The following is a 26,992-nucleotide window of genomic DNA, read 5'->3' as shown; positions in this document are numbered from 1 at the left end:
AACTAAATGCAAGAAACAAAAAAAAAAAAAGGAAGAAGAAGAATGTTATACAACTGCCTTCTTATTTTGAAGTATGAGATTCCATATTTCTATTTCTTGATTTCTTTCTCTTTCTCGTTGAAGTTTTGTAGTTATAGGTGTTTGATTGTCAATCAAGAGGTTATGTTTGTTAATTGTCTATAAGTTTCCTAAGATAAAATCACTATTTATTCCCAACCAATTCGTCAAATCCATTAACTATTGATAGAGAAATATAGTTCCTTATTTGAAGGTTTTTAATATCAAAACGAGATTCTAGATCTCTCCAAAAATTTGTTTCTCCTAATTGAAACAAATATGCCTTTATTTTTTCCAGATAACCAAAAAAATTGTAAACATATTCAAAAGGTTCAAAATAAACAAGCTTATTTATTTGTTCTCCAACTTACTTGGGCCAAAAGACATAGTCTCCTTCGCAAATGCCAAAATATCTTGGTTGGTAAAAATAGTTTCCTACTTGGTTATAATAGTCTTTGGAAGGCTGAATTTGCGAATTATCTAATGCCTTGTAAAGTTAATAATAGTACTTTGTTAATAATAGTCTATAGCCATGATAATAAACTCATGGCCTATTGATGAAGGTGGATAGATTTGATTGATCAGGTCTTTTTGCCAGCGTCTGAACACCCACAGTTTGATGATAGGATGTAATTCTTCCATTGAACCCTCTACAACATATCTTGGACATACTTGGCACCCCTTAGCATGTCTTATATAATCTTTCAATATTTTTGGCTAGTAATACTTGTGTCTAGTAATTAGCCATCGTATCTTTGATCCTACTTAATAGGTTCCACATATGTTTTCACCGACTTCACATATTACTAACATGGATTTCTCTTCACTAAGACACCTCAACATCAATCTATCTAACTGCCTCCTATATAGCTTATCACCTAATAGAACGTAATTGATGGCTTTCAGCTTTATCTTTCTTCCGATCCTGGTTGAAGGATTTTAGATACTGAATAATAAGGTACTTCCAGTCATTTTAGCTAACATTTGAAGCATACACTTCATATTGCGAATTGGCATGCCTCTTGAATACAGATGGCAAAAGTCTCTTCTCAGTCATAATGAATTTAATATAGATATTTTTATGAATCTTCACTCTTGATGCTTTTTATGCTAATTCATTCACCTCTTGGTTCTCAGGCCAAGGGATGAACTTCAAAGCCACCTCAGTGAAGTCTTACAATAGCCACAAGGCATTCATGTGTTACCACATAAGTGCTTCACTATTGCACTTGTACGCTCCACAGAGCCGTTTAATCATGACTTGAGTATCATCCTCAGCTTCAACTATTGTGAATCCCATGTCAAGCAGTATCTCTAGGCTAACTATTAAAGCTTCATACTCGATCTAATAATTTGAACACAATTGGAAAAAGAAGGTCGTCCTTTTTCTAATAGGGGATTTAATGATAAGCGCTTGCTCATAGGCTATCAGCTAGATCATTGAGAAGGGGTGTAAACACTATCATAATTCACATGGGCTAATCTCTTGCCACTTATTAGTTGTATCATGCTTAAGAGTCTGATACCTGTAACAATTTCTGACAAACATTATAACAAGCTTGTTCACTTTCCTACAATACGCTTTCTAGATGCTTTATATGATTATAAATCTCCATGCTATTAAACCCAAAAAAAATCCTCTATTTGTGATTTATGAATAAAAATAACATTTTTCTTCATATGTTAAGCACAAAAAAAACACTACTTAGAGAAAGAGAAGAACTAGAAGATGACGTGACAAATAGATCACCAATACTTTTGATAGGATAAAGTAAACCATTAGTAGTAGAAATAGCTTAAAAACTGTATAATCATGTAGGGAATCAAATACCTCCCTATAGCTAACAATCAATGATCCAATCATCAATATAAGCAATATCAATCAAATGAGAAGAAGAAGAAGATACCCATGCATGTTGCAATCAAGACAACTAGTATCAACAGTAAAAGTAATGAGAAGCTAACTCTCAGTTCATTTCTCTCTTGCAAGCTTTGAATAGAAGGATATAACATTAGACTATTGAGCTTCACTCTAGAAATTTGAATTTTGCAGCCAAATTTTTCACATCAATGACAATTCCCTTTGAATTTGTATTTTTCTTCTAGGAAGGATTTTTCTCATTCTTGCAATCATCAACCAACCTTTTTTTCATTCTCAAATTGATTCTTTTACTTTTTATTCAGAAAGTTAATGTTTCTTGTTTTGGAGGGGATGTAGTCAAAACACTTATCTATATATTAAGTACTTCTTTGTGTAATTGGTACATCTTTGTGTATTCAAATTGTTTTGGAGGGGATGTAGTCAAAAAGGAGGTTAAGATGGTGTTATGTGCTTGGAGATCCATGCCCATCCTATGGTTGGGGAGGTGGCCGATCCAACCTATATCCAGTTGACCATCGCCAAGTATCTCTGTCTGTATAGATAGATCGATGGATGGATAATGGATTTTGAATCTTAGATCCAGTGATCCATAATATTGAGATCATTAGCTTGAATATTTATTTAATTTTTCAGTCCATTAAATGTTAATTCAGGATTAAACAAAGCTTGAGTCAAGCTTTAACTCAAACTTAAACCAAGCTTGGTTCAAGCTTGAGTTAGTTTCTAGCTTGAAAAGGTTTTCAAGCTATTCAATTTGTCCCATGTTTGGGTCAGCTCGAAATTAAACTCAAATTGAGCTTAAAATGTAGTAGACATGTCAATCTTGATCTCAACTTTTCAGATTAAAATTAATTTCAAACTAAACTTGATGAAACCAAAGCTCAGTAATTGGCTCCTCCCCATTGCTAGTTCTAAGTGGTACAAAGAGCCTTTGGCCAAAGGTTTGTGATATTCCCGATAGGCCGGATATGGTGAAATATGGATGGCTTGGACGTGAAGACCAAAGTTGGTTTCTATCTATCGGAGATTTTGGATTGTCAGCCTGAATTTATCCACTAATGTTGGTGGCATATTCAGTTATTAGTAGGCAGTTCATATTGACAGAGAAGAAAAGAAATGAAGTAGCTGATCAACTTACAATTTAAGATACTCTCATTTTAGCGAAAAAATGAGCTAAACTCAAGAATCAAGTTTTGGCTAGGATTCCATCTCGTTTCATTTGATGCACCATGTATATAGGGATTTAGGCCCCGTTTGGCAGAGCTTTTGGAGGGGCAGAAAGCTTCGAAAGAACTTTTAAATAGAATAGGGATGTTTGTAAAAAAAATTAAAAAGATGTTTTAGCTTTGCTAGAAAGCTAAAACAGCTTTTTGGAAGAAACTCTATTTTGAAGATTCTCGAAAAAAGCACTTTTTGCCTCGTCGAAAAGCTATTTTGAGTTATAAAATATAATAATTACAGAAAATAATAATATTAATTTATAATGATAATAATTATAATATTTTATACCTTTATTATTGTATTATACTATAAATAAAATATTATATTATATTATATCATAATACATTGATATATTATGTTATATAATATCAAATTATGTTATATTATTATGCTATAGTATACAATATTATACTACTATATTATAATAATATTATATTACATTACAGTAATATTATATTATATTATATATTTATGTATTTATATATATTATATTTTATTATGCTCTGTTTTATAATACTATGCAATGTCCTTTATAGTCATTTTGTTATACCAAAAATACTTTATCAGTTTATTTACCAAACATATATTAAAGTCTCACAACACTTTAGAAATGTAGTTACCAAACAGCAAATAGCTTATTTTAAAAGCTCTACTTCAAAAAGATCTACTGCCAACAACTCTACCAAATGGGGTCTTAGTTTGAGGATGTGTGGGGGAATGTAACAATATACACTACCAGAAGATACGCGTATAGTGACGGAAAATTAGTGACGGACCGTTATCAGTCACTATTTGTGACGGATTAGTGACCGACAGAAATTTGGTCACCGTGGTGTAAACTTAGTGACAGATTAGTGACAGACCGGTCACAGAATGCGCAGGTAGGATGGGCGCCAAAACTTAGTGACCATCATAGTGATGGGATATCTGTCAGCAAAATGATAACCGAAATTGCAACAAGACAGTGACAAATTTAGCCGTCACAAATATCGTAACCCAAGTGTTTATAAATTTTTAAAAAAAATATTTTTGGCAGTGACGGGTGTTTGACAAAAATTTCCGTCACCAAATTTAATTTTTAATTCTAAAAATATTAAAAATATTATTTTTGAGTAATTTTAAATTTTTAAAAAAAATAAAAGGAAGAAAATCTAAAATGAAACTAAGTGTACCCGCCATTCCGTCCAAATTCCTTCGATAACCCAAATTCGGCCATGATCCATTTGCACCCCTACTGCTACTTTCATGCAATGGGATTGGATTTTGGAAGAAGGTGTGGGATTTTTTTTTTGTCCTCGTGAGTGGGGAACTGGGAGACATCAAGTTCCGTCCAATCAGCTTTATAGATAAAAAATAGTTTCATATGAAATTTGGCTTGCAGACGGACTTACCCAGTCCCGATTTGGAGCCAATTCGAAGCACTTCCTATCAGCCCGGTCAGTATAACACATTGGCATCGCCCGATTGGAGGTTTAGGAATTTTGGCATCGCGGCTTCCCCTTTCTTCTCCCCTCTCCTCTCCTCCACCTCCGCCCTCTCCTCTTCGGCTCCCCCTTGCCGACCATTTCTGCCTACCCGTCGACGGCGACCATGGATACATCACGCCCCGTAATCGGCCGATCCAACTCTCACCCGGGACAAGATCATCGCGGCTACATCACCCCGTCGACGCCCCCCTCCTTCTTGCTCATCGGCTAGGATTTTCAGAACCCACATTTGGTTCTTCCCGGAGCGAGGTAATCCCTAACCCTGTTTCCTTTTACCCCATTATAACAAAATAAAAGAAACGAAGAAGAGGAAGAGGAAGGGGGAAGGAACCTACCGAGGGTCTCCGCCTGTGGATCCGGCGCCGCGCTTGATCGCCGCCGTGGCCGCAGTTATCGACGGCCGCGCTAGGGTTCTTCTTTCCCTCCTTGAGGGGTTCTTTTCCTTCCCCTGCCGCAGGTAGGCAAGGCAGAGAGGGTTATTCCTCCCCCCTCTGCTGCGGGTAGTCCCTTTTCAAACTTCTCTATCTGGAAGGGGGAAAAAAGAGACAGAGTGACATTGGTTTGTGCTCTGTATCTGATCTAATCTATTGTTGGAAAAAAATGCAAAGACGGTTGACAGGGTTTGTGCTCTATATATTCTTTGCCGATATAGTTGAATATTTTTGTAAATAATACTATAATAAAAATCTTATTTTTCTTTTGGATATATGGTCTTGGACCTAAACCTATTCTAGTTTTAGAAGGAGGTCACTGTTAAATGTCTTGCAGATGCTAGCTTTTTCCTTGATGAGTATGTCTCTAACAATATTTTGTGCACTTTATGACTAATTCTTGCAAAGCACTTCATGGCTATCTCTTGCATGCACTGTTTTAGAGTGGATTTCTCACGTCTTCTAGTTGGTTACCTTAAGACATTTAAGTTGTCCACCTCAGGGCATCTAAATGCAGGTAGATATTGTGGCTTCTGTAACTTGGACGCATATGCACCTCTCTTTTGAATACATTCCATAGTAACTTTTTGAAGAGTTGAATATTGCATTGTTTATTTATTTCTGTCTGGCCATAGTTGGCCATGGTTGACTGTGACATTATTTTGGTTGGTGATAGTTGACCATATCTAGTCATGTTGGACCTTAACCTCAGAAGGTTACTAAAAGCTGACAATATCAGTATTTGTTATTCCTAGATACCCAAAATTTGAATCCACTTTCTAGAAACTAACTTGAGATGAACACATTTTCAGAGCCTACCAGAACTTGACTCTAAGCTTAGTTTTCGTCTTGGTGGCATTCAAATCCTAGAAAATATTAAATAGGGAGACATGCTTGTTTGTTGGATCCAATCTTGTAGTACATGAATTACAGATGTAACTTAATTCAATTATGCTTACTGTTTTTCTATGTGACAGAGTGTTCTTCTTTCTAACTAAAAGTTTATTTTAGTTCAGATAGTGAATATGGGTAACTTCACTCATTCTGTACTTTATGTATATGTATTAATCAAAGCTTGACAAAATATGTTCAGGTTAACCTGCCTAAGTCAAACTATTTGCATTTTGATCTGATTTTGAGTTCCAAATTTTTGAATCATGGAAATTGTCTGTTTCTTTGATCATTTTTCATGAAGAGTTTCAAGATAAAGTGCAAATATTACTGGCCAAATTGATACATCTGAAAATTCAAAGGTGGTGTTTGTGTTCATATTGACTAGATCTACTTTACTTGTTTTTTCCTCTCTTCTTGCAGGATGGATATTAAGAATTTCTTTTCAAATTTTGCATTTTTTTTTTCAAATTTTGCCTCGAATTTTCTTTTCAGTGTTTCTTTGCACATGAGATTATTAAGAACATAGACACCCCACTCTTTATTCTCAACCCAGCATACGATGTTTGGCAGGTAATGCTTATCCATTATGCTTTCTTTTGTTTATCAATATGTGTAATTTCTCAAATATCATTTCACAATATGGTTTACAATGTATTCAGATACAACATATATTGGCTCCAGAATCATCTGATACTCAACAATCATGGCAAAGGTGCAAGCTGAACATTCACAATTGTGATTCCAACCAGATTGAATCTCTCCAAGGTCATAACTTGCAAAGTTTCATTTTGCATGATTTTTAACTTTCTATTTCTGTTGGCACTGATGATTAGTACAAAAAAATATCTCCCTTGCATTTTTTATTGGCAGGATTCAGGGTTGCCTTGCTTAATTCCTTGAGTGATTTTCAGCATAACAGGAATGGGGGCATGTTTATAGATTCTTGCTTCATACATTGTCAGACAATAAGCAATATCACATGGCACTCTCCAAATTCTCCAAAAATTAATAATAAGGTAGATATCGTTGCCTTATTTCATTACTTTGTCCACTTGGAAATGCTAATATAACTAATTTTAGACTTATAAATTATAATTGTGCAGACATGAGGAAGAGCAAAGGGAAAGCAACAGGTCCACTGATTGTTCTTTACTTTGATTGGATTTGTTGACATTTATATTGTGAAATAACTATAACTTTTTATTGTTGTGCAGCTATGGCCAAGAAAAAAGGAAAACCAAGAGGTAATGGAAAAGCAGCTTTAATACTGGCTGCTACTCAAGTTCCTCCTCAACCTCCTAGGTTGCCTGAGCGTGTCGAGGAATGTCATGATGATGATGATTACATTCCTGATGGGGACATGAATGAAGAGGTGGATACAAATAAAGAAATAAATGATGAGGAAATGAATGGTGCAGTGCAAAATTATGAAGAAATGGCAAGAGGAGGTTCTTCAAAAGATGAGAGAAGAGATTGGCTTTGGACCAAGGCATCTAGATCAGGGGAGTAATGGTGATTCTGGTTCTGCTGATCATGCTTCATTATGATTGCTTTTGCCTTAGATGATAGGTCTTTGCATTCCTAGGAGGAATGAAATCTCTGTTGATCTCTATGATATATTTTTAGACTTTGATTTTGATGGATTTAGGACATGTTGATGCCTATTTTGAATGATATTTTAAATAACTTTTGCGTAATGTTGAATGCCTTTGCTATTAATGATATTATTATTATTGTTATTATTATTATGAGCCAATCAATGTACCAAATATATCAGGTTATTACATTGTGATTAGTGACCAAATTTTTGTTACTAAATTGTTTACCAAGTATTGTGACGAGCAGTCATAAACTTAGTGACAGGATTTTGGTTAATAAAAATTGATTTTGCTCAGAGCGTTTGTAACAAATTAGTGACGGTAACCTTATCTTGAGGGTCAGTGACGGGATTAATGATAAATATAGTGACAAAATGTGTGACCATGTTTGTGAGGACTAAATCTGTCACTGAAGGTTGTGACAGATCAGTGACCAAACTTGTGACCGCATTTTGTGATAAAATCAGTGATCAAGTTACCTTCGTTACTAACGCCGCAACTGGATAGTGACGGAAAATACGTAATTTTTTAAATATTTAATTCTTGAATTTGTAACGGCTTAGTGACAGCGGTTCTGTCACAGAGGTTAGTGACGGCAATCGCCGTCGTCACTGAGAATTTAGTGACGCGTGTTTTTGTAACCAATTCAGTGATGGAAGCTTCGGTCACAAATTCCGTATTAGTAACCGGAAACACGGTATAGTGACGGGAATCTCCGTCACTATACGCGTGTTTTCTGGTAGTGATAGTTAGGCAATGCAATTACAAAAAACAGAGATAACTTACCCCTCTAGTAATAGGCTATCGTAAATGAAATTTATTAATAGGCTATCGTAAATGAAATTTATTAATACACCGTCAACACTGCACTCTAAGAAAGGTTTCAGCTGAGAATATGCACCACCATCAACTTCCACGATTAGTGCATCATGAAGCAGATGGAACTCATCAATTACGATCAGAATGTTAACAATGAAAATGTTTATTATGAAACATCGATCGGTAAAAGGCCGTCCGAGATTTTTACGAAACAAAAAGGCCATTCTAGATGAAGTTTATTGATACACCTCAACAGTCCATTCTAAGAAAGGTTTTATTTTAAAAATGCAACTTCATCAGCAGCCATGCATGCTTTATGTTCTCCCCTTTATTAAGAAATCACGATCTGCACAAATGGCGAAGCCTTATAAAGGCTTCGCAGTCCTTGAGCAGCTTTTATATATCGTTCAATATTCACTAACGATGTTGCCTTCGAGACGTCTCTGCTCATTTCTTGGAGAACCGCTGATTTCTCTAGCAAAAACTGCAGGAATGACACCTCGTTTTTCTCTCCCTTGAGATGGCTCTGTAGGCACTGGAAAGGCTGTACTCGTACAGATTCCCAAAATTCTAGCTCCTCTAGAAATTTCTCATCCGCATAATCAGCGTACTGAAATTTGAGAAAAGTTATGGCTTTAGTAAATGATAAACAATAAAATTGTAAAGAGTATGTATTTTATACGCTAAATTCAGTTTATTTACCTCAAGGACGTGCAAATTTCCCATTTCAATTGTTAGGTTTTCCAGTTCTGAGCAACTTCTCAGCAAAAAAGCAATTCCTCGTAGCTCATGACGATGCATCGCTATCTTCTTCATTTTCAGATGCTCAAGTCTATCGATCGGCTCTTCTAAATGTAAAGGATTGGTTCCAGTGTCTATAACCTTTTACATATCAACAGGTGTAAGACATTGATAATAACAGTAAATGCAATCTGGATATCATAGTTAACAGACAGTTTCAAATTGAACACAGCAATGGCAGATTAATAATCAGTAATTGGAATCTTAATTAATCAGCTTAATTATCAAGATATATATATATATATATATATATATATATATATATATATATATAACTAAGTAGACTAATATAGCATATATATATATATATATATATATATATATATATATATATATATATGCTATATTAGTCTACTTAGTTCTTCATAACCTAGTAAAAATGTTATCAAGCTAACTCCAATATGATGAACGAGATTATGAAATGGTAGCCCTTGGTCATCTGAGTTGGTCAGTGGATTACAGATGGATGATAGTCAATAATCAAATTGATTCTCAATATAAACATTTCTTCGTATATATATTTAAGGCGTGTTTGGATGAACGGATGGACAGAAGATACATGGTTGGATGCTTGGATAAGAATTTTTAAGGCAGCAGAAGAGGTGGCTTGATACTCTTTATCCCTGAAAACTAGGACAACGCATTCAATTAACGGGCAGGGGTTGTAGCTTTGGAAAGATGTCCCTATAAATTCGGGATAACGAATTCCGCAACCACCTTCCATCATCGTTCAAGTTCCCCATGCAGTAGTTAACTTCGGGAGGTGCGTCCAAACAGGGTCTTAGTATAATCACTACACTATGAATTAATTCCAAATTAATGCAACACGTTGCAGCATGGAAAGAAAACCAAACTATATATTCAACTGAATCAAATCCAAACCTGAAGTGTAAAACTGCACACGGCCAAGGTCCTTGCACTGGCCACCCGACGCAAAATTTCATTGCATATAACATCACCATCGGGTAAAAATACCCATTCTACACCGAAGTTAAGCTCCACTTCCTCCAAATTCGCAAGCTCTCCAAGCTCAAATTCTTTCAATGCTCCGGAATACTCGAATCGTTTAAGTTTTGGCGCTTCCACCACTACCAGAAAACACGCGTATAGTGACGGAGATTCCCGTCACTATACCGTGTTTCCGGTTACTAATATGGAATTTGTGACCGGAGCTCCCGTCACTGACTTCGTTGCAAAAACACGCGTCGCTAAATTCTCCGTGACGGCGGCGATTCCCGTCACTAACCTCCGTGACAGAACCGCCGTCACTAAGCCGTTACAAATTCAAGAATTAAATATTTAAGAAATTATGTATTTCCCGTCACTATCGAGTTGCGGAGTTAGTGACGAAGGCAACTTGGTCACTGATTTTGTCACAGAATGCGGTCACAAGTTTGGTCACTAATCTGTCACGACCTTTAGTGACAGATTTAGTCGTCACAGACATGGTCACACATTTTGTCACTACATTTGTCATTAATCCCGTCACTGACCTAGTGATAAGTTTACGGTCACTAATTGGTTACAAACGCGCTGAGCAAAATCAATTTTTATTGACCAAAATTCTGTCACTAAGTTTATGACTGCTCGTCACAATAGTTGGTAAACAATTTAGTAACCAAAATTTGGTCACCGATCACAATCTAATAACCTGGTACATTTGGTACATTGATTGGCACATAATAATAATAATCATTAATAGCAAAGGCATTCAACATTACGCAAAAGTTATTTTAAATGTCATTCAAAATTGGCATCAACATGTCCTGAATCCATCAAAATCAAAGTCTAAAAATATGTCATAAAGATCAACAGAGATTTCATTCCTCCTAGGAATGCAAAGACCTATCATCTAAGGCAAAAACAATTATAATGAAGCATGATCAGCAGAACCAGAATCACCATTACTCCCCCGATCTGCATGCCTTGGTCCAAAGCCAATCTCTTCTCTCATCTTTTGAAGAACCTCCTCTTGCCATTTTTTCTTTTCCTGCTCAAGAATACGTAGAAGGTCTTCATTAGTGTACAGCTCTGGAGCTTGACTTGTAGAGGTGGAAGCAGATGATGATTGCCCAATAATTCCAGTGAGATCCTCTAGGGGACTAAAGCCATAGACATGGCCATGAGTTGGGACACCAGTTGCCTCAAACCACAAGTCATAATCACGTGGAGGAGCATCTGAGGTGGAGGCATTACCATATTTTTTGGAGTATTCAGCTGAATACTTTGCCTGCCAGTTGATTTAAAAGAAGAGAAAAACATTATGGTGGATCAAACAAGAGATAAACATGAGCAAGCTCAATAATATTTATGAATCATAAAAAAATTATACTTACCATGACAGCTTCACTTCTCTTATCTACATATCCTCCCATGCCTTGCTTTGTCTTATGCGTCCGATTAAAAGATTCAACTATTGTTGGCTCCCTGCCTAACTTTAATTTCTACAAAAGAGAAAAGAAAAAATTCATTAACATATAATGGGCTAATTTAAGATGACTGAACAATAATATAAAAATTATTATAGAAATCTAATTGAATAAAGATATGTACCAATCGTTCGTCATGATTGACAAATGTGATTGATCCTCCACAGTGTTTAGAGATGCTACCGTTCTTCATGGTGTTTCTATTATTTTTGTTGGCTTCTGATTTCTTCTTCCATTTTGGGGAGATCCAAATATCAATTAGCTTATTCCAATTTTCTCTAGAGATCCAATTAGGGGGTTTATCACGGGCTTTGTTTAAATCTCCTTTTGCTTCCAGAAGCTTTTGGCTTCTGACCTTCCCTAATGAGGTTGTCAATCGTCGCTGACAATGCTTGTTCCAAACTTCATGCACATGATGCAATTGTCCTGGAAGAATTGTGTGTATCTCCTAACAATATATAGATCGCAAGTAATCAGACTTACTATTTGTTAAGGGCAAAAGTTAATGATAAGAAATATAAATTAATTACATCACCTCAAATTTGTTCCACATTCCAACTTTAGCATGTGTAGGGACCTCCCTCCATGACAACCACGGACCATTAAAAAATTGGCGCATGATAGCAACAGCTTTGTGACTGACCTCATAATCAAGAAACCTGCAATTTAAAAAATATTCATTAGAAAATAAATTAAATACTTTAAATGCAACAAACACATAAATTCAAATTAGTGATATAAGAAAGTGATATTTTCATACATTCCTCTTTTGCACCTAACAATCACTTTTCCATTTGCATCAACAGGGGCTTTAAGGGTTGGTTCTGGGCCATTGCTCTGTCTTGGATCAATTCCAAGTTCATCATTCATCTGATCCTCATTCATTGTATCCTCATGATTTTGCACTGCACCATTCATTTCTTCATCATTTATTTCTTCATTTGCATCCAACTCTTCAATCATGTCCCCATCAGGAATGTAATCATCATCATCATGACATTCCTCGACACGCTCAGGCAACCTAGGAGGTTGAGGAGGAACTTGAGTAGCAGCCAGTATTAAAGCTGCTTTTCCATTACCTATTGCTTTTCCTTTTTTCTTGGCCATAACTGCACAACAATAAAAAGTTATAGTTATTTCACAATGTAAATGTCAACAAATTCAATCAAAGTAAAGAACAATCAGTGGACCTGTTGCTTTCCCTTTGCTCTTTCTCATGTCTGCACAACTATAATTTATAAGTCTAAAATTAGTTATATTAGCATTCATAAATATGCATGTTGTATTTTAATCTTCCTCAGCCTCATGCTCCTCTTCCTCAGTTTGTTCATCTTCAAAATCTTCTTCTTCATCCTCAAGATCCTCTTCCATTTGGTTAGTTGTCAACTCAATTTCTGCTGCATCAATATCTTCTGCATCTCTATTAACACCAACCAAAATGTCTGGGTCATCAAGCTCATCTGTCATCGAGATTGGGGTAGGAATCCTGTAGTTTTCTTCTTGATAAAAATCAGAAAAATTTTCTTCTGTCCCACTAGGAAGGAACCTACCTCTAGCTTTTGTCTTAATTACTGCCCACCACAATCTTCGATTCTTCTTCTTACCTGGGTAACCAGTATAGAACACCTGATGTGCTTGTTGAGCTAATACAAACGGATCATTGGTTGGAAGTCTTAGTTTGTAATTGATCTCAACGAGGCCATGTTGAGGATGCACTTTCATACCCTTATCTCTGTCATACCAGTCACATTTGAATAACACTACTTTATTACCAATCCCAAAATAGTCTAACTCGATAATGTCAACCAACATCCCATAATAGTCACTCTCAAAGTCATTGTAACTGCTTCCCTTAATGCACACACCACTGTTGAAGGTTCTTTTATCCTTTCCATATTCTTTGGTGTGAAATCTGTACCCATTCACAAAGTAGCCTTTATAACATTTAACTTTATTCCCAGGGCCATATGATAGGTCCTTTAAGCGCCCATCAACATGATTTTTACTGTCATTAACCTAGCATGATAAAAATAATATCGTAAGAATAAATCAAGTGAAAGTCTAATTTATTATTATATTTATGAATTTACAGCTCACATATGATCTAAACCAAGCCGGAAACTCCATTTCGCGTCGTCTTTCCAAATCAATTTGGCTTATATTTGGACAAGATTGACGGATATAATCATCAAAATACCTACAAGACAAAAGCTATAATCACATATATTGTACTCCATATGCATTTTTAAGCATGATTATAATTAAGTACTTGTGTAACTTACTTTCCAAAAGGTTGAACCTCTACACAATTAAGAAGAACATATAACTCAGCAGCATTAAACTCCTGAGTAGTCAAATGCCTTGCAGAAGGTTTTCCAAAAGGTCGACCTTGATGAGTAAAAATGGATAGACGATCCACGAGATCAAACTCCCCTTCATCTTCATTACGGGGAACTTGATTTAACCTCGTTTGTATAGAAGGCTCAAAATAATGCGAACAGAAAGTTGATATTTCTTCTATGATGTAAGCCTCGACAATAGAACCTTCAATCGATGCTCGATTCTTTACCTTCTGCTTTATATCATGCATAAGCCTATAAATAAGATTAATATGTTAATTTCTCAAATTTAATGGATACAAAGAAACTATATTAATGGATTTACAGAAATTGTTACCTTTCAAAGGGGTACATCCATCTGTACTGCACGGGCCCCCCAACCTTAGCTTCATAAGCTAGATGAACAGGTAAGTGCTCCATTGAGTCAAAAAATGCAGGAGGGAATATCTTCTCAAGTTTGCAGAGAGTTACCACAATATTTTTCTCAAGAACCTCCATATCTTGGACACGCAAAGTTGTGCTGCATAAATCTCTAAAGTAACAGCTTAATTCTGTCAATGCATCCCACACTGGTGCTGGCAATACTTCACGGAATGCAATTGGAAGCAATCTCAGCATGAAAACATGACAATCGTGACTTTTTAACCCGTAAAACTTATAATCATCCAGGTTAACACACTTCGATATGTTTGAAGCATATCCATCAGGCAGTCTTAACCCTTTCACCCACTCGCAGACCTCCATTGCTTGGTCTTTGGACAATACATAGGAAGCTGGAGGCTTAACTAGCTTTCCATTAACAAATTGAATCCTCAACTTAGGACGCTTGCAATACAACTCCAAATCTTGCCTTGCTTTCACATTATCTTTAGTCTTCGCTTTTACATCCATACAAGTGTAAAATATATTGAGAAACACATTCCGAACAATATGCATGACATCTAAATTATGTCGAATAAGTAGTGTATGCCAATAGGGCAACTCCCAAAATATGCTCCTTTTCACCCAATTATGATCTTTACCGAATCCAGGAATGGTGTGCTTAGGAGCTTTCAAACCAAAAGTTATATTAGGCAAAGCAGAGATCCTATTTTTCAACTCCTCACCAGACAGTCGACGAGGTGGGGGGTCTGTCTCTATTCTACCATTGAAGAAACTATCAACTTGGTATCTGTATGCATGGTCCATGGGCAAGAATTGACGATGGCAGTCAAAAAAAGAAGTCTTCCCACCATGTTGTAGTGTAAATGTTTTTGAGTTCTCCATACAATACGGGCAGGCCAACTTTCCATGCGTACTCCATCCTGAAAGCATGCCATATGCAGGAAAATCATTGATAGTCCATAATAAAACTGCCTTCATTTGAAAATTCTCTTTTCTAAAGATGTCATAAGTGGTGACCCCTACTTCCCATAATATTTTAAGTTCATCAATCAAAGGCCTAAGCAAGACATCAATACTTTTGCCAGGGCTCTTAGGTCCAGAAATGACTAAACTTAGAAAAATGTAGGGTCGTTTCATACATATTGATGGTGGAAGATTGTAAACTGTTACGAAAACTGGCCAACAAGAATAAGGACGAGCTGATTGGCTAAAGGGGTTAAATCCATCCGTACATAACCCAAGTCTAACATTACGAGGCTCGGTAGAAAAGGATGGATGAATGCGGTCAAAGTGCTTCCAAGCCTCCCCACAAGCAGGATGCACCATCTCATCTGAATCACCTCCCTTCACATGCCATGACATGAGTTCAGCCGTTCTGCTTGACATAAAAAGCCTCTGAAGTCTTGGTGTTATTGGAAGATATCGCAACCTTCTATAAGGAACATCTTTTCTTCTACCACCACCATCATTTCTTCTGAGTTTATAACGAGGATGACCACAAATAGTACACTCAATCAAATTCTCTGTTTCCTTATAGAATAGCATACAATTATTCTCACAAACATCAATACTTGTATACTCCAACCCCAACTTCCGAAGCATCTTCTTTGATTGATAGAAATCAGAGGGCAGCTTCTCACTTTCCGGCAACATATTCTTCACTATTTTCATGATTCGATCATAGCAAGATATACTCATATTAAATTCAGACTTGCAATTTAATAATTGACTAACAGCAGATAACTTAGAGTGTTTTTTACACCCTTCCCACAAAGGTACTTCTGCATCTTTCAACAAAGAATAAAAATCTGCAGCATCCTTATTTGGCTCTTCCTCATGATTAACTTCAAATGCACTTCTCAAATGAAGTTCCTCTTCTGGACCCATAGCTTCCATCACCATGGTTCTATATTGCTGACCATGTTCACAACCAACATCCATTGATGTGGATGCTTCTACTGCACTTGTACTTACAGGAGCAACTGCACCAAGTAACTCCCCATGTGCAAACCATGTTGAATATCCCGGTGTAAACCCCTTTCTCAACAGATGAACATTGACCGTATCACGGTTAAGAAATTTCTGGTTGTCACATCTTATACAAGGGCATCTAATCTTATCACCACTACAATACTCTAACTGAGTAAATGCAAACTCAAGGAACCCTTTAACTCCATCACAGAACTCAGCTCTTATATAACCATTTTCACTAAGTCGGTGGTACATCCAATTACGATCAACTGACATAGTTCCTCTAAAAATCAAAAAAATAAAACAACATAAGAAAGCCTAGAAAATATTAGAGAGATGATAAAAAAAGAAGACAACATAAGAAAAACCGAACCATTAAAAACACGAAAGGCAAGATCGTAAAAAATGTAAAAGAAACAAAAACTGGTATGATATTTATGAAGATGAGAAGTTATCATAAGCATGACAAAAATAAGTCATTCAATCTTGTCCCAGCATCATTGACATTAAGAAGGCATTCAATCTTTACAAAAAACTGAACATAAGGAATTAACCTTTACAAGTTATCTGTTCATTCATCTAATACCAGCAATATTCAAAAAGCATTTAATCTTTACAAAGATAAGGAATACAAGTCAAATCATCCAAATTTACATATGGAATACTATCTGCTTCACATAGAACAAATGTGAATATACATGATCGCCTCTAATGCTAGGAAAGCATGGTACTTCTTAGCAAGCTTTTTGACCAGCTTCTTGATTGCACACTGGAAATAACTCACAACCATGAAGCAACACCACTTTCCACCACTTTCCATTATTCCTTGCAGATGAACAATGATTGTAAAAATGAATAACATGACGAAAAAATTAAAATCCATGAACTTTACATAATCCCAACCCATCAACCCTCAAAATTACAACAATAATCAGTGAAGCAGTCTAAATATATGCAAACCATTGGTAGGACTAACAAATGTGTCAGAATAAAAATGCATAATATTAAGGAGCTCCTCAAGTACAACATTATTTTTGTCTATTTTAGCAACAGTAAATTCGACACAGTGCCCGTATCATGATTTATCCAACCAAGTGATGTGTCCAAGTATCATAATAAAAGCAGCTACTCAGATATATCATAGTTGCTTTCGTCTATTTTAGCAAAAAAAAAAAAAATCCCTCCTCTCTTTCTCTGTCTATTTTTGTTTAGATGGCATGTTTATTTATTTATTATTTTCCCCCAAGACAAGTAGGGGCTAACACCCCACCTTTTCTACTCTATACAACCTTAGGGGCTCACTCTAACCAGAACCGAACTACCGACTTCTTGCGCAAATGGCAAGAGATGATGCTATCCGAGTAACTACTCGGCAGTACGATTGTTCATGTTATTCTACAATTTAACATCCATCCATTTCACATTTTTTCCATAAGAGATGCTCATCTTATTTCCTTTGGCTCTTTGTCCTGTGGTATAGGACATGAAGCATCATGTCATATTTTGGTTATGACCCTCCTGATCAAATATGATCTATTTTGTAGTGACTGTATCTAATATATGGGTAACCAAAAATTGAAACCATGATATATCAAACAGCCACTTAGCTAAATCAGTTGGCTATATATAGAACCTTTTATTTGACCACATGTTTATATCCTCTTATCTTTATTTCTGGAGTTTGCTGGTTCATTGTTCTGCTTAAACATCATAGAATATATGAGAAACTGGATCTTTATATTATCAAAATAAGTTTTTGTGATCACATCTTGTGTCTCAGCTACAGCTACTATAAAAGATTTGGGTTGGCTTCTAAAGCCAAAAATAGAGTAGTTTGAGCCAATACTTAAAAGAATTTAGTAGTGCTCAATTGCCTAGGAAAAAATTAGCAGCGCTTGATGCGTTAGGTTCTATTATATAATTTATTAAAAGGTCAAGCTGAAGCAAAAATTATGAAATGGATACAAGGGAAATAAGTTGTTTCTCTTATCTCTTGTCCATCTACGTTGTATAAGTCTTGCTAAATCTATGTCCTTCAAAAATGGGATCTTGTTTCTGAAAATTGTCCCAGAAGTAAAATGGCTTCCTCTTACAAATGGAATGCCTTGTCCAATCAACTTGAGATCTAATATGCAACTGAGCCCCTAGCTTCATGGCATCTATGTAACCATGTTAGGATGAATGGTGCATCTCATTATGTTCTAAGAAGAATACAAATTTTGCTACAGAATTGGACCCGCTAAGTAAAGATCCTGCAAGTTCATAAGAGAAGCAGAATAATCACATTATGTCCTCCCTAGAACAGCATGATCTGCAGGAATCATTAGATGGGGTTAAGATTAGAAAGCATTCATCTGTGACGTTTTGCCTAGAATATAATTGGCATTGCATCCTTTTCAATTCAATGTGTGGTTAAGATTAGAAGTTTCTCCACACCTCTCCCTCTCTCTCTCTCTTTCTCTCTCCGGGCTTGGGCAAAATCTACCGGGATCGAGCTTGAAGAGGAGGAGGAGGAGAAAACTCTTACCGTCCGGGGAGGTTGTGAGTCGGTGACCGGAGCCGCGGAGGTTGCCGTCCGGGGGAGAAGGACGCGAAGAGCCGCCGGCCGGTCGTTGAAGAGGCGACGACACCGAGAGGAGGCGGCTATCAGGCTCTCAGCGAGGGAAAAGGGGGGGCGGGGGCGGCGGCGGCGGCGGCTCTCAGCGAAGGAGGGGGGCCGGCGGCGGCGGCTCTCAGCGAGGGAGCGGACGCAGCGGCGGCTCTCAGCGAGGGAGGGGGGGTGCGGCGGCGGCTCTCAGCGAGGGGGTGCGGCGACGGCTCTCAGCGAGGGAGGGCGGCGACGGCTCTCAGCGAGGGAGGGGGGCCGGCGGCGGCGGCTCTCAGCGAGGGAGGGGAGGCAGCGGCGGCTCTCAGCGAGGGAGGGGGGGTGCGGCGGCGGCTCTCAGCGAGGGAGGGGGGGCGAGGGAGTGGGGGGGGCGGCGGCTGCTCTCAGCGAGGGACGGGACGGGAAGGGAAGGGAAAGAAAGGTTAGGGTTTTTTATTTAAGTCGGTTTGCAAGCTGATTTGGGCTAAATCGTGATTTGGGCTAAATCGGTTTGCAAGCCAAATTTCATATCAATTTTTTTTTTTATTTATAAGGCTAATTGGATGGGACTTGCAAGGCAAAAATATTTTTGAACTATAAAGTATGGTAAAAAAATTCTATAAAGCAGGAAACTTGCAATAGGGGTGCAAATGGGTCATGGCCGACACCATAAGATTTTAAAATGAGAAGAAGAAATTTGAGTTTTATAGAGAGCGATTGGAATTTGCATTATCGAAGAAATTTGGGCGGAACGGCGGGCACACTTAGTTTCATTTTGGATATTCCTCCTTTTATTTTTTCTTTTAATTTAGGTTTACTCAAAAATAATATTTTTAATATTTTTGGAATTAAAAATTAAATTTGGTGACAGAAATTTTTGTCAATAATCTGTTACTGCCAAAAATAATCTTTTAAAAATTTATAAATACTAGGGTTACTATATTTGTGACGGCTGCATTTGTCACTGTCTGGTTGCAATTTTGGTTATCATATTGCTGACAGATACCCCGTCACTATGATGGTCACTAAGGTTTGGCGCCCATCCTACCCGCGCATTCTGTGACCGGTCTGTCACTAAACGGTCACTAAGTTTACACCACGGTGACCAAATTTCTGTCGGTCACTAATCCGTCACAAATAGTAACTGATAACGGTCCGTCACTAATTTTCCGTCACTATACGCGTGTTTTCTGGTAGTGCACCATGACCTCCATGCAGCAATAGCAATTCTTGATGGTCAAGTGTGTGAGCAGCCGATTCTTGTACTCCAAGATCCTTATATCACCAACGAAGGATGAGCTCGCTAGCTTGAGTTCCTCGAGACATCGACAGTTGAACATCAAGTACTCTAGTGAGTATGGACCTAACTAGACCTTTTCAAATGCAATTCTCTTGAGATAAACATATGCACCCAGCCTACTGAGGAAGAACCGATCGACAAGCTGATAGCTTCAACGTGCGCAGGCATCGACAGTGTTCATAAACAAAAGGGTTCGTGTCACCAACAGAAAAATCGAAGGGATCGCAGATATCACTGAAATCAATCTCAAGCTCTTCCACGTCCCTCTCAACAGCAAACTTGATCCATTCCACGATTTCAGCAGCATACTCCTGAGGGTAAGAGAAGTGGAGGCGGAGGTGTTGATCTTTGGCTCTTGGCATCGGGCAATGAAGCGGCGGACGTGGTTTACGAAGGCCACACGGCCAGTTCTCTTGATTCCGTTGGCGAGGGAGTTCCGGGCATTGAGTCGCAGGTAGAGGACCTTACTGTCGAGGGTGAAGTCGGCCTCGTCGAGCACGATGTTCAGGGAGCAGGGCCAGATCCTTCTGTATCTCTTACCAAGGAGGTTCATTCTTGCACCTTCTTTGAAGGGTAACTTGCCGACTATGGTAGCAACAAGAGGATCTGGAAGATCGCTCAACCTGTCCACCATCTGCGTAGGGTTTTCCATGGCAATCGATCGAGAAGTAAAGGAAATGAAAGGAGGAGGAAGAAAGAAACCTCTTGTTGCACTGTCGGTTCTCTTTCTTCCCGGCAACGATTTTACCTCGAGCTACTGCATGGAAGAGGCATGCAACATGCCTTGAAATCCTATCTATAAGCCTATTCCACCAACTTTTATGGATGACTGCATGAATAAGAGAGAAGAATTAAACCTGTCATTCCCTCAACGCTTCTCTTCCATTTCTCAGTCGCAAAAAGGAAGACGGCCCTCCAAAACCCTACCCAGAGTCAGACAGCGGCAAAAGGTGAGAGAGAGAGAGAGAGAGCTTGTGCATAACATGCATTGCACCATAAAACGGTACTTACGGACGGTGGCAATGAATTGCCGAAACTGGGTCCACATAAGCTGTTTTGCTCATAATACAGACAGCTTTTTCACATTCCACTAGAAAGCGACATACCATGTATCAGTTTCTCGTACCCACTCAATGTTGGACACATCAGCTTAAGAAGGAAGTGCTAATTCTGGAGCCCACACTCGTTGTACAGGTGCACGTGGGGACACGGAGATTGCGTCGAATGAGAAGTCTCAGCGAGTCGGGGTTGCATCATTCCCGCCAATCAACCGTTGGATCATCCACTGGTCCCTTTGAGATCTGTGCAGGCGGTGAGTCAGGGAATTCGTAGCGCTTTGAGAGCTGTACGATAGGTGATCGAACGGTGATTCAAGCGAAGGAAGGGGATGCGCAAAGGATGCAGCCCAGATCTCCATTCAGCTGACGGCGCCTCAATGAGGCCAGTCTGACCTTAATTTATGGCTCGGCAATTAGCATGGCTTTAAGGCGCTGTTTGGTTACGTAGTTTTAGTAAAAATATTTTATTCAAATCAATATCTGCAGAATTTCATGAATATTTCTAAATAATTTTGGATAATCTAGATATCTTATAATATCAGAAAAATATATTTTATAGGACGCATGACATTTCACGTTTTCTCAAAATGGGATCTCCCAATTTTATTAAAAACTATTTTTCTCCGAAACTCTTAAGTCTTCTGAAAATAATTTTTATAAACCGGCACCCAAACAATATCTAAAAGCCAAAGCTAAACCAACTACTCGAATGTGGTCCATACCCGTAAAGTATGAACCAAAGTAGATATTGCTTTTCTGGTTCGAGCGGCTATTGGGTCCACATTTTTTTTTTCAAACGAAGCTATATAAGTCGGATGCATGGAACCGTGCTGCACCGCCGGAGTAGCAGTGGGATGGGGAAGGGGAGGGCAACCAGGCTCGATGCGGCAAGAGTCCCACTCACCGGAGCGTGCTCCACCGGACCGACGAACGCCGCCTCATCACCATGCCCACACGGATGCAACATCGACAAGAGGGGACTAGACAGGGACCGAGGGCCAAGAGCGATTGCTCGACCGGACCGACGAACGCCCCGTCTGGACCACAGCTCACACGCTGACATGGCGAAATCCGAGCACCACCACGCACTAGATAATAGAAGGCAACCAGGGACGATGTATGCACATATCCAAGCAGTACCAAGAGGGTCGTTGGGGGAAAAAGCATGTGCCACCCGATTGGGCACCTCGGAGAGTTGGGGTGGGGGGAGGGAGGTGCAGAGGAGGGGGGCCAATCATGCACTGCGTGGCATGAGTCCCACGCCCGAGAGTGAGCTCGGCCAGACCGACGAATAACGCCATGAGTCTGCACGCAACGGGCACCACCACGCACTAGATAACGGGAGGCAACTAAGGGCGATGTATGTGCACATCTGAAAAGTATCGAAAGGGTCGGGAGGGGCAATCATGTGCCGCGCGATCATGTGGCACTCGGCTGGGAGCAGGCTGAACCCCCAAAACCAACGAAGGGAGGCACGAGACCACCCTAGAGCGGATGAAACTTTGACTGCAGGGGACGGGACGGAGCCCATGGAACATGTGAGGGGGATGGATCGGAATTACAAGGAAGGCCAATCCAGTTCCGCATGCGTGCGGCAGCAAAAACATCATTAGGGTGGGACGAGCCGATGACCTTGGGACTTGAACCATCTCGTGCGTCCCTTTCACACATTTCGCGGGTCTTGGCCCGCACGAGGGCCTGTCGACAATGGAGCACCACCATGCAGTAGATAACCAAAGGCAACAAGGGACAATGTATGCACGCATCCGAGCAGCACCGAGAGGGTCGAAGGGGGGCAACCATGTGTCGCGCGACAAGGTGCCATGGCTGGGAGCTGGCTGAACCTGCAAAACCGATGAAGGGCCACACGAGACCGCACTATAGCGGAGTTTGACTGAAGGGGACGTGAAGGACCCCATGGAATATGTGAGGGGGATGGATTGGAGGCATCTTGAAAATGGGACGAGACGACGTCCTTGGGACCTGAACCATGCCACACGTCCCGTGCGCATCTCTCACTTAAAATGTCATCCTCTAGAAATCTAGCTTTATTAGTTTATACTATTTATGGTATATGAGATGGACAATAGAATGAATATCTTTTTGATCTTTCTGGATAACCAACAAAAAATCCACTAATCATTCTAAGATCAAATAACTTTTCTTACAAGTCGAACACCTTGGCTTCAGTTGGACGTCCCCATAAACATATATATCCCAATCTAGGTGCCTGCCAGTCCATAGCTTATAATTAAGGAGTCTTTTGAATTGCCTTAATAGGGATCTATTTAAGATATACGTAGCTATCTTTATAGCCTCTCCCCACAAGGAAATCCCTAGGGTAGAGTAACTTATCATAGCCCGAACCATCTCTTTAAGCAGCGTTCAATTCCTTTTTTTAGCTATACAATTTTGATCTAGTGTGCCTGGTATTGTGTATTATGATACAATACCATGTTTCTTTAGGAATTTTGTTAATGTCCTAGCCTTTGTTTCATCTATGTGTCTACTGTATTATTTGTCACCTCTATCTGTTCTAACCATTTTAATCACGTTTTCTAATTATCTCTCTACCTCTGTTTTGAATTCTTTAAAGGCCTCAAAAATATCGGCCTTATCAAAATATAGAATGTACAGATATATGTACCATAAATAATCATTAATGATGTGGCAAAATAGTTCTCACCTATTAAACATGGGGAAAAATTCCATCTACATCAGTGTGAATAATTTCCAAAGTTTCTTCACTCCTCCCGGCACCTTTTTTAGATGCATATGTCTAACTTAACTTTATGCAGTCAACATAGGTCATAAAATTGGTGAAGTTTAATGATCCTAAGACCCCATCCTTCTCTAACTTTTTGACCCTTTCCTCTGAGATATGCCCCAATCTCCGATGCCATAACATAAAGGAGTTTTCATTAATTCTGCTTTTTTTATTGCCAATAGAAGAGTTTAAAAAGAAAGATTGCTCAAGCGAATGATCCAAAAAAAAGTTTATAAAGACCATCACATAACAAACCAGAACCAACAACTATAGAGTCCTTTATTAAATTAAGTATAGTGTTTCCAAAAGAAACATAAAAACTAACTTTGTCCAAAGTAGGAATAGAAACTAAATTTATGAAAAAAAAAGAAGGAACATAAAAGGTCCTATCTAAATCTAGGACAAATTCAGAATCCACAACTATCCTATAGCATCCAACTACCTTGACATACAAATATGCTTGATTTCTAATGAAAAATAGATCATTCACTTTCAGTTGGAGGCCTTCTTAATAAAAAGCGCTACAAGTCGTTGGCAATACACATAGAGTAAAGGGTACCTTTTTTTATGCAACCATTATTCATACTTTATGCAGTTTTTCTTTAGGTATCCCTGCTTTTTGCAGAAAAAGTATTTGATTACCTTATTGCTGACTTCACCTAATGTCACAGTTAATGCTTTCTTCCATTTTGCTTTGGATGCATCTTTTTCTTTACCTGCTCCTCCACTAACTTGATGTGAAGCAAAATTTACATTCCTGTCTTCTTCCCACTCAATCTCTCCTCCTCTTGCACTCATTGGTTTAGTAGTTCATTAACTGTCCAATCCTCATTATGTATATTATAGTAGAGCTTAAAGAGATCGCACTTAGATTGGAGACAACTGAGAATAAAGTGGGCCAAGAATGCATCAGATATGTAAACCTTAATATCATTTAACTACGATGCAATATCCCTCATATCCATAATATGCTCACGTATACCAATTTTACTTGTACATAAAGACTAATCTCATCATTAGGATGTTGGCCTTGGTCTTATCAGAGCTTATAAATTGCTACTCCACAACATCCAAAAATTCACATGCCTTGTCACATGAAGGGATGGATCCCCCTAATATACCTCTTCATGTTGGATTTCATGGTGCAAATTGGAGCGCTCCTATTTCTCAAAAAAGTTTTTCTGCTCTGGTGTGCTTTCATCCCTAAATGATGAAGGTTCATCCACTCAGAACACCAGGTGAAGGTCAACACATCCTAATGTGAGCATTATTCTTTTTTCCATTCCCAAAAATTTGATCCATTAAGAAAAAAAATTCTTCCTACGCTGCTATCAATAATTGTTGAAATAACTGTTGGACATAATACATGCTCACATTATCATCAAATAATGAGACTAAATGACAATTAAACTATCTAAAGTAAATTCAATTTCTTTATATTTAACTTTAGTGGGCAACCAAATGCATCATTATGTTTCTCCTTTGGGCTAGTGCCATAACATGCTAATGGCTATACTTGATTAGTGATATATCAACATCATTGGTGAATATAGCAAGATATGCACATTGAGTATAAGCAAACATCACACTTTTAGGCATTAAAGTGCGACTCAATCCAATGCACACTCTTGCGGTCTCACCCATTTAAGCATCAAACAGGAAGATGCTCCTTTGGGGACGACTCAATATTTAAATAGTTTAGACACAATTATGATAGTATTAAAACTTTCTTGGATCAATTATATTTACCCATCATTATATATTATAGAAATTTTTGTTTATTTAAAAATGATTCAAGGCCCAAAAAAACTCCTTTACTATGGCCATGGAGACTAGAAACGGTTCTTCGGCCATGGAGTCTGGGAATGGTTCCTTAGATGTACCATGAGGCCAAGATGGCTAGTCGCAGGTCTATATCTATAAAAGGAGCTAGCTTTCATGCCTTACAACTCCTAAGCTCTGATACCACAATATTAAACTATATGGGGCAATAAATTTTACATGAAGACAAAGTCATTGATGCTTTGACCTTTGAAACCAGCCTGCAATTACCCCTGCCGCCCACAAATAGCATGTTGATTTTCCAAACCCAACTCCAAGTATTTCCAATTAGGAGGACCTCACAAGCACTCTTGTATGACTTAGAGGCTAAGTTCCGTAGGATATCCTTTTATAATGTGCCTCACCCATCAGAAACATATTAGAACAAGTTACGGAGACTAAGATGGGCACTATCTCCACTATGGTTGTGTAGAATTTAACTTTATTGCAACCACCACAAAATATATTCCATATAGGCTTATCTTGAATCAGACTTCAAATCAAATTAAAACAACTAAAACAAATCCCGATGTATGTTAGTGTGGGCCACATTCAAATGGGCTCAATCAGATAAATTCCAACAATAACCTCCTAGTCTTTAAAAGAAAAGTGCCTAATTAATGTATTTTTTTCATGGTAATCCATTCATTTTGATTAGAAATCTTATATTAAAAAAAGTAATCGTCAACAACATAGTTTCATGGCATAATTAGATACAAAGAATGGAGGGGTGGCTTGGGGATGCTTGTCACAGCCACCACCATCATATCTCCAAATTGAGGCCATGTTGCACCCATTATCTACAAGCTTGGACGGAGGTGAGAGTGGATTGGTGATGGTGAATGCTTGACTGCTTGCCTTGCCCGAATGCAATGTCATCACATATCAGGATGCGGCAGAGAAAACTTCCTACAATATCCTGTGCACACTACAGGAAATATGGGTTTTAACGACGCTTTTTTGCCGAACAAGCGTCGGCAATTTTCCAACTACCGCCGAAAATAACCGACGCTTGTAAAAAGCGTCGGCTAATTACGACGCTTATTAGCGTCGTCGTAGAGTTGGGATAAGACGACGCTTATTCGCGTCGTTGAAAACCAAATCTCTTTGAGGAGTTCACTAAAATGGCTGCAGGAAGAGCCATCCACC

The 26,992-nt window shown here is 38.4% G+C and overlaps 3 protein-coding genes across 9 annotated transcripts; 1 reads left to right on the top strand and 2 right to left on the bottom strand.

Moving 5' to 3' along the window:
* Positions 1 to 6,402: 6,402 nt before the first annotated feature.
* LOC149753014 (uncharacterized) lies at positions 6,403 to 7,714 on the top strand. Of its 7 annotated transcripts, none has more exons than XM_089924869.1 (5): positions 6,403 to 6,542; positions 6,632 to 6,737; positions 6,892 to 6,988; positions 7,076 to 7,105; positions 7,187 to 7,714. In XM_089924869.1, the coding sequence occupies exons 4-5, from the start codon at positions 7,078 to 7,080 to the stop codon at positions 7,480 to 7,482; spliced, it is 324 nt and encodes a 107-aa protein (XP_089780995.1). In that variant the 5' UTR covers positions 6,403 to 6,542; positions 6,632 to 6,737; positions 6,892 to 6,988; positions 7,076 to 7,077; the 3' UTR covers positions 7,483 to 7,714. The 7 variants fall into 7 exon arrangements, with proteins under 7 accessions (XP_089780995.1, XP_089780997.1, XP_089780993.1 ...); XM_089924871.1 differs by having other exon boundaries at positions 7,053 to 7,105; XM_089924867.1 differs by having other exon boundaries at positions 6,884 to 6,988.
* A 3,216-nt stretch (positions 7,715 to 10,930) lies between these two features.
* On the bottom strand, positions 10,931 to 12,741 carry LOC120106537 (uncharacterized). Its single transcript, XM_088702466.2, has 5 exons — positions 12,380 to 12,741; positions 12,155 to 12,278; positions 11,744 to 12,067; positions 11,527 to 11,634; positions 10,931 to 11,420 (listed from the first exon to the last, which is right to left on the bottom strand). Exons 1-5 carry the CDS (start codon positions 12,724 to 12,726, stop codon positions 11,058 to 11,060), a joined length of 1,266 nt encoding a protein of 421 aa, XP_088558592.2. The 5' UTR covers positions 12,727 to 12,741; the 3' UTR covers positions 10,931 to 11,057.
* A 165-nt stretch (positions 12,742 to 12,906) lies between these two features.
* LOC120104187 (uncharacterized) lies at positions 12,907 to 16,589 on the bottom strand. The gene is made up of 4 exons (XM_089924935.1): positions 14,296 to 16,589; positions 13,902 to 14,213; positions 13,717 to 13,816; positions 12,907 to 13,635 (listed from the first exon to the last, which is right to left on the bottom strand). The coding sequence occupies exons 1-4, from the start codon at positions 16,587 to 16,589 to the stop codon at positions 12,907 to 12,909; spliced, it is 3,435 nt and encodes a 1,144-aa protein (XP_089781061.1).
* Positions 16,590 to 26,992: the final 10,403 nt, after the last annotated feature.

This window comes from Phoenix dactylifera, chromosome 8, assembly GCF_051530095.1.
Source record: "Phoenix dactylifera cultivar Ajwa chromosome 8, Ajwa_hap1_PhDact_Kaust_v1.1, whole genome shotgun sequence".
Classification (NCBI taxonomy): domain Eukaryota; kingdom Viridiplantae; phylum Streptophyta; class Magnoliopsida; order Arecales; family Arecaceae; genus Phoenix; species Phoenix dactylifera.
The sequence above is the reverse complement of the archived record's forward strand: the minus strand, read 5'-3'. Positions and strand labels throughout refer to the sequence as shown.